Source organism: Malurus melanocephalus, unplaced genomic scaffold, assembly GCF_030028575.1.
Source record: "Malurus melanocephalus ecotype Western Australia unplaced genomic scaffold, MMel_1.1 scaffold_149, whole genome shotgun sequence".
Classification (NCBI taxonomy): domain Eukaryota; kingdom Metazoa; phylum Chordata; class Aves; order Passeriformes; family Maluridae; genus Malurus; species Malurus melanocephalus.
Genome location: NW_026623381.1, coordinates 837,734 through 845,776, shown reverse-complemented (window position 1 = coordinate 845,776; position 8,043 = coordinate 837,734). Strand labels below are relative to the sequence as shown.

Sequence of the window (8,043 nt, the reverse complement as noted above, 5' to 3'; positions counted from 1 at the left end):
GGATGGATGGATGGATGGATGGATGGATGGATGGATGGATGGATGGATGGATGGATGGACAGGGATGGATGGATGGATGGATGGACGGACAGGCATGGATGAATGGCAGCACAGCAATTTTGGGGAGTGACACATCTTCAGCCTTTTGAGCTTCTTTAGGCTGCAAGAACACCGTGAAGGTCAGCCCAGGCCGTGCCCTCACCTCGTGCAGGGGGTCCTTCCTCACGTTCCGCCCTGCCAGGGGCTCATCATGGGGGAACACCACGGAATAGTTCTTGGCGTAGGACTCGTGGCTGCGCTCGCGGATCCAGCGGTTGTTATCGGTGAGGGAGTGGTGAAACCTCCTGCAAAGCAGGGAGATGGCAACATCTGGATGAGCCCCCCAGTTCATGACCTTAACCCTAACCCTAATTCTAGCCCTAAACTGACCAGACCCAGGTGTGGATGCAGCTGCAGGTGTGAAATTGCTGCTCCTGCTCCCCTTTCATGGGCAGGAGAGCAGAGGAACCGAGCAGGGCTCAGTGCTGGCCGTGCCACAGCGCTGACCATGAGAGCTGCAGTCCCCACTGAGCTCCCAGCCCCACCCCAGAGCAACTGGGAGCAGAAGGGGAAAGGAGGGGAAATAGAAAAATAAAAAAATTGAGAGTAATTCTGCCCCTCTTCAGTACAGGAGTAGCCCCTGGGCACACCCCAGGTTTAAACACAGCCCTGATGAGGGAAAGAGCCCTGCACATCCCTTGCATTTTTCACCCAGTTCTCCCCAGGCTGAAATATAAATAAAACCCAAATCATTTGCAATTCGTTTGACGTGTTTTCATCTTTCAAACAGGAAAGCTCCTTGAAGGAATGTGCCAGCTCAACCCATGGTCAGGCTGTTATTCCCAGAGACCTGTAATTCCAGAGAGCAGCCCTGGGCATGAGTGGCACCTTTCCAAAGGCTGGAGAAAGGGATGAAGACAAGACAAAAATATAATTTCTAGGGACTTTTTAAATGATAATTTAATACTTTCAGCTTCCCTCCTCAYTTTCTGGGTGCAGAGGAGAGGCAGGGCATGGGGCTGAGCCCTGCGAGGAACACAAGTGATGCTCCCCAAGAGAATSGAGAGCAGCTGCCTCTCCTGCCAGCAGGGGACAGGCAGAAGGTGACACATGGCATGTCACCAACACCCCTGGTTGCCCCGTCAGCCTCAGCCCCTCCACCACCGAGCTGAATTTTTGACAGCAGCAAGCGGGCAGCAGCTGCCAGATGAAATATTTACAAGCAAATGTTCTGAGAGGATAAATATTGAAATGTGCAGAAAAGGGAGTTATTTAAAGAGGAGCTCATAATTGTCACCAAAAGGAAGGAACGGGGCTGACAGCTCGATGACAGGGCAGATGGGACATGGGAAATGTTTGGATAATCTGGATAAAAAGGGTGGAAAGCCCCCAGCTGCTCTGAGTGGGGCTGGGGTGCAGGTCGGGGGGGGGCTGTGCTGGTGCCAACCCCGTGCCCAACTGGGATTTCTCCATCCCTGGCCCAGCTGGTGGAGAAGAGCAGCTGGAGGCAGCTCCCCAGATCTCTGAAGCCCGATCAACGGGGCATCCCCCAGCTTTGCCACTGAAACACCGGGASATTTCCAAAGCTTTGTCCCCGACAAGGTGGCTGCTGTCACCACAAAAGAAAACCCGAACCCAATCAAAGATAATCAAGCAAATCAAAAGCAATTACCGAGCCAACATCTGCACAGCCCCAACCCCGGCCTGGGTGCTGCTGCAGGGGGGGTGAAGCTAATCTTTGTGTTGGAATCATCCCCCCGATTATTAACTTAGAGGATTAGGCACAGCACTAATTGAACAACAAAACCCAAACGTAATTACCCCGTCCTTCCCCGTCCCYRCCATCTCCTTGTGCCTGGTGGAAGKTGTTTGTGTGGGAGTGCAATGAGGCAAACAAGATAAACCCCCACGTGTAAATGTAAATTCATTAAAGCCGCTGCTTGTAATTAATTCCAGCCCCTCGCAGGGACATGGGTGGTGGCACAGGCAATGCCTGGGTGCCCATTCCCGATGCCAGCACCCAGCCCAGGGTGAAAGGGATGCCTGGGGGATGAAAGCACCCCCAGGGGATGAGGGATGCCCGGGGGGGATGCAGGTGGGGTGACTTGCCTGATGTCGTAGCCGTACATGTCCTTCTCGGGCCGGCCGTGGATGATCCAGTGAGCCAGTTCCCGCCCGCAGCCRCCTCCCAGCATCATCCCTGGGGACAGGGMRGGGACAGGGCAGCGTGCAGGTGAGCCCAGGGGGCCGAGGATGCCAGGATCCACCTGGGATATGCTGCCAGCATGGGGGATCCATTTGGGTCTCTCTTACCAGCGCTGTTGAAGCCACAGCCAAGAAAGAACCCTCGGACCTCCGGAGCCTCTCCCATGAGGGGTTTGTGGTCAGCTGTGAAGGACTCTGGGGACAGAGAGGGGCTGTGCCAGGCAGGCCAGGGCAGGGAGGGATCACACAGCTTGGGGACATGTCACACACTGGGGACACATCACACATTGGGACACATCACACACTGGGGATATATCACACATGGAAACCCCTCTGCAAATCCTCACCAGGGAGAACAGCAAAGACTCTGACAGAGGTGTGCAACCCTCCTCCCTGTTTGAGGGTCCTCCATCCATCCCTCCATCCATCCATCCATCCATCCATCCATCCATCCATCCATCCATCCATCCATCCATCCATCCATCCATCCATCCATCCATCCATCCATCCATCCATCCATCCCTATGTCCTTCCATCCATCCCTCCATCCATGTGAAAAGAGAGAGGGAAAACTGAGCTCAGCGTGGTCCGTCCCCACCCAGCAATGCACAGTTTATTTTTTTTCCCCTGACCCCCTTGCTCCAGAGGAGGCAGGAGCAGAGCCARAATGTTGYCACTGTCACCAGAGCTCACRTGCCACCATCCCTGAGCTGAAACTCAGAGAGTTTTCACTCCAGGCTGCAAACTCAAAGAGTTCATAGAGCAGCAGCCAAAGCACCTCCCCTGCCAGCCCTGACTTTGCCCTGGGACAGGGAGTGAGGGCTCCAGGGACCTTGGCACAGTGACCACAGCAGAGGGGACAAAGCCTTGGCCATTTGCTCCAGCCCAGCGTGACTCAGCTGTCACAGGCTGCTGCTTTCAATCAAGAAGGGGGAGTGCTGAGCCTTGGAAAATGACATTATTGTACTACAAAGAGCAGGCATTCATCTACCAGCAGTCAGCTCTGCTCAGCTCATGCTGCAGTGTAATCAAACCGCTGGACCCAGGGCCAAGGTCTCCACCTTGTACAAGTCGTGTTTGATCTGCTGCAGGGCAGGAGATGTGCCCTACTTTCCCCTAATAAAACCCAAAGGGCTTCCCTTTGAGTGCCTCAGCAAAAAGGGCTTTGATTAGAGTTGATTTTTGTAGTGTAGAGTGGATTTTAAGGCCAAACCAAGTGTGTAAGGCTCAGGCTCAGTGTCTGGCACCACCTCCAGCTGTCACTGAAGCTTTAACTCCACACCAGGCAGCCTGGGATGTAAATCTGAGTAAATCTCACGTCACTGGACCAGGAGCAAGTAGTAAAAATAATTACATAAGATAACACTTGGTAAAATAACAGCTGCAAAAAAAAAATCTTAATTTTCCACTCCAGCAGCCACAACATCAGCTGGAAATCCATTCACCCCCAGACTGGATCAAGGCAGCTCTCCAGGGAAATGGTTTTAAACAGAAAGAGGGTTAATTTAGATGATAATAAATTATAAGATAGAAGTACAAAGATGGGGAGGCCCTGGCACAGGATACCCAGAGAAACTGTGGCTGTCCCTGGATCCCTGGAAGTGTCCAAGGCCAGGTTGGAGAGGGCTGGGAGCACCCTGGGACAGTGGGACCTCTCCCTGCCCATGGCAGTGGAGCCTGAACTGGATAAATTTTGAAGATCCCTTCCAACAAAAAACAATTTCTACGAATCACAAATTCTATTTCTCCACCAGGCTAGGCCTGGAATGCCACCCCTTGGAAGTCGCCACCACTGCAGCCAGACCAGCAACACTTTGATTCATGGAGTTTTTCTTCTCCACAGGTTATAAAGTTTCCCTTTGCCTCCAGCAAGATCCTCAGAGAGCCCCAGCCACCCCAGTGCCACCCCAGTGCCACCCCAGTGCCACCCCAGTGCCACCACAGCCACGTTACCTGGCCCACAGACAGTGGATTTAATCCCTGTTTTCTCCAGAACTGGCACCCTGTTGACAGCACCTTCAATGTGTTGCATGAAAACATCCCAGTCCAGGTCAAAGAGGCCAAAAGCAAATTTTTCAGATACCTGAAGGTGGGAAACAGGAATCAGGAGACAGCACAGAGGATGGCTGATSGTGTGAGACTTTCTCATCTCTGGCAGCCTCGGAGAAGATAAATCGAGGCTGCATTAAATCTCTGCATTTTTGGGGTTTTTGTGAACAACCTGGAGGGGTGGGGCAAAGCCTGAATTAAATAGAGGAATGGGCAGAGAGGCTTTGGGCTCTCCTGTTGCCTCTGCACCCCATATCTGTGCCACAGACAGCCCCAAAGGGAAGGTGCTCTCCCCTGCTTTCCCCACCAGAGGTTGGTGCCCGCGGGATCCGGGGGCTGAGCGCTCACACCCACTCCTCCGAGGTGGCTTCCCTGGAAACCTGCCTCGTTCCCCCAGAAAACCTCCCGGCTGCACTCACCTCCTCCCAGAAGATGGGGTTTGACTCATAGCCGCCCACGGAAAGGGCATCGCCTTGGAGACGCAGATAGACCGAGGCGTCGTGATCGCGAACGTTTGGCATGTTCTGAAAATCGGGGAGGGGGAGTGTGGGGGTCACAGGAGTCTGAGGGTCMTGGGGACACCCCTACAGCACCCAGGGTGAGATGGGGAAAAGGGGACYTGCAGCAGTGACCTGCTGAGGATGGGACACGCAGAGGGTGTTCCCTCAGCACCGAAATTTGCTGCCCCATGAGGAAGGCACCCAGCCCAGCTCCAGCAAATCCGGCCAAACCGTGGGCAAAGCAACTCACACAGACACCCGAGCAGCACCCAGGGGTGCTCTGGGGACTGGCAGCAGCCCCTGTGGTTGATCCTAGCTGGGGAATCATCACTCCTCTGCCACCCGCCTCTGCAGGAGGATGCAGCAGCTCGGCGCGCAGGCAGCGGYGCGCGAAGAATGAGGGATTTGTTCTCGTGAATAATGGATGGGGAAACATTTAGATAACACGGAAGAACGGGTGTAGGGCCTAGTGCAAGCCGTGTTGACAAGTGGAATTAAGTGGATTGAACAGGAGGCACCGAGGGCTGCAGTCTCTGCTCTGAAATCTTCCTCGCTGTGTGCGCACGGCGGAGTTAGCGGGACGGAAACGCCGTCACGGAGCACGGCACTTTTTACAGCGAGGCACCTCCATCTGAAAGGTCAGGCTCAGACTGTGCCAGCAGGATGGAAACTAATTAATGTGTCACCCTCCAAGTGCCAGGGCCTGAGAGAATGAAGCCTCCTCAAAGTCCTGAGCGATTCTCCGCAGCCAGATGGCAGGAACAGATTTATTGGGGCAGTTTAGAAATGCTTGGAGAGTTACACCTCTGCCTGCCAGGGCTGGGGTTTGCTCAGAAAGCGTTTGGGATCTCTATGAATGCTGCTAGCAGACGCCAAAATAGAGATCCTGAGGAAAAAAAAATATCCTGACAGGCATAAATTGGTTAAATATTAAATCTGACTGTTCAGGGTGGTGTGACAACCCTGCTGAGGGTGGGTGCTCCCCCAAGAGTAGAACCCAGCCTGGTAGGAATGGGGGGTCCAACAGGTCTGGGGGTCCCTGGAAGGGGCAGGGGTCTTTACTGCCTCATCCCCCGGGGCAGAGGAGCTGAGCTGTGGCCGTGCAGGACTGACCTGGATGCCCTCGATGCGCTCGGTCACCACGTAGGCGTGGTGCATCCCCACCAGCGGCACGTGCACTCCGGCCAGCCGGCCCAGGGCCCGTGCCCACACTCCTGGGGAGACAACGAGCCCGTGCTGAGCCTCTCTCCATCCCCCAAAAACCCTGTGCTGAGCCCCTCTCCATCCCCCAAAAACCCTCTGCTGAGCCCCTTTCCATCCCTCACATCCCCAGAGAGCTGCAGGGGACAGCCACACAGGGGACAAGGACTGCTGCAGAGATTCCACCCCTTGGCAGCAATGTCACCCATGAGCTGTGACTGCAGCTCCTGCCCCACACCTTCCCCAATCCCACACCTTCCCCTGCCCCACACCTTCCCCAATCCCACATCTTCCCCTGCCCCACACCTTCCCCAATCCCACACATTCCCCTGCCCCACACCTTCCCTTGCCCCACACCTTCCCTTGCCCCACACCTTCCCCATTCCCACACCTTCTCCAATCCCACACCTTCCCCTGCCCCACACCTTCTCCAATCCCACACCTTCCCCTGTCCCACACCTTCCCCTGCCCCACACCTTCTCCAATCCCACACCTTCCCCTGCACCACACCCCATTCCCACACCTTCCCCCATTCCCTGCCCCCCGTACCTGCACAGTTCACCACGCAGGGAGTCTGGATGGTCCCGTGGGCTGTCTCCACCGCGTGCACCCTCTTCACCCCCAAATCGTCTGTTCTCACCTGGATGCCCGTGACCGGGCAGTTCTCGATGATCTGGTGGCAGAGAAAAGGTGGCAGTCACAGCAGGGTGACAAGGGCAGGGTGACAGCCCGCCTCAATGGACATCCAGCCCCCAAATCTGGGAGAAGTGACACTAAACAGTGTTCTGGCCATGGCCATGTTCCTTGGGAGCCTTGCCTTGCTCATAAAGGGTTTTTTCCCACCCTGCACTTTCTTTGAATTTTATGGTTCCTGCCAGCTTTGTCACAGTGACCCAACCAAGAGGGCAACACCCTTTTTGGGAAAGACCCAAATCTGCAGGAGCAGCTCTGCCCTAGTGGGAAAGGAGATGGGGAAGCAGAGGATGAACCCAACAGGCATTAATGAGTAACTGCTAATTAAGAAATACCGTGGCGCCTCTGGCAGTGGCTGCTCTGGCAAGAGTTGAGCAGGTGCCAGCGGGATCCATGGTGCCATCCTTGGGGACGTACAGGGTGCCATAGAGGTCGTCAATGTTCATCAGAGGGTACAGGTCCTTGGTCTGTGCCGGGGTCAGCACGTGGGACTCCACACCGTACACCTTCCCCAGCTGCCAAGGGACAGCAAAGACAACAAAAGTTTTGTTCATCTCTTGCTACTGAAGGAGGAGGAGAATTCCAGGATGGGTTTATCTCCCACATGAGGCAAACCCTAAATCCAGCACGGGGTGATGCTCAGGTTTTGGGGGATATGGYCCTGTATCTGTGTGCAGCTGGAAAAGTGATGCTGCACAACGGGGAAAACGACACTGCCTCTGTTTGAATGGTCAAAAATCCATGTTTAGGTTTAATTTTGCCATCTTTGGAGCAGTTTGACAGGTTTTGGCTGCCCCATGAAGGCCAGGAGGCTGCCCTGGAAGGGCCACTCTGGGTGGGAAGGCAGCAAGGGATGGGACAGCCAGAAACCTGGGGGCTGTGCAGAGCTGTGAGCTCCAACCCCGCTCCCAAATAAACCCCCCTCCCACAGCCCACCCTGCCCAGCCGGGACAGCTCCTCCCTACCGACATGAGCCTTTTGTACTCATCCAGCCGCTGCTTGTTGGAGGCGATGAAGAGCCCCCCGTTCTCCACCCAGCCCGTGTGCAGCCCSGTCTCGGCCGGCAGATCCCGGCTGACCACATCCCGCGTGTGCGCCAGCAGCTCCACTTCCACATCGCTGGGACGCAGCTGCCACAGGAGACCTGCGGGACACMCGGGGACACGGGGACAGGAGATCTGTCACCGYTCCGTGGYCCKCAGGGGGATGAGGAGGGGGTCCCTKTGTCCTGGGTCACCCTGCGGGATTCGTGCTCCATCTCGTGGATACGGGGGAAAGCTACAAAGCAGCGGTTTTTCTGTTCCCCGCGCGTAAATGAATGGGGAAAAGGGGGTTATGGAGAGGATGGACCCCAAAA

The 8,043-nt window shown here is 55.4% G+C and overlaps 1 protein-coding gene across 1 annotated transcript in view; it reads right to left on the bottom strand.

Annotated features, from left to right (window-relative positions):
• The window catches only part of SARDH (sarcosine dehydrogenase), a 22,968-nt gene that overhangs the window by 12,937 nt on the left and 1,988 nt on the right, over positions 1-8,043 (bottom strand). The window contains 9 exon segments of the mRNA XM_057371541.1: positions 203-344; positions 2,149-2,239; positions 2,353-2,439; positions 4,198-4,327; positions 4,713-4,817; positions 5,907-6,007; positions 6,543-6,666; positions 7,022-7,201; positions 7,652-7,830. Coding sequence (XP_057227524.1) covers positions 203-344; positions 2,149-2,239; positions 2,353-2,439; positions 4,198-4,327; positions 4,713-4,817; positions 5,907-6,007; positions 6,543-6,666; positions 7,022-7,201; positions 7,652-7,830 — 1,139 coding nt within the window.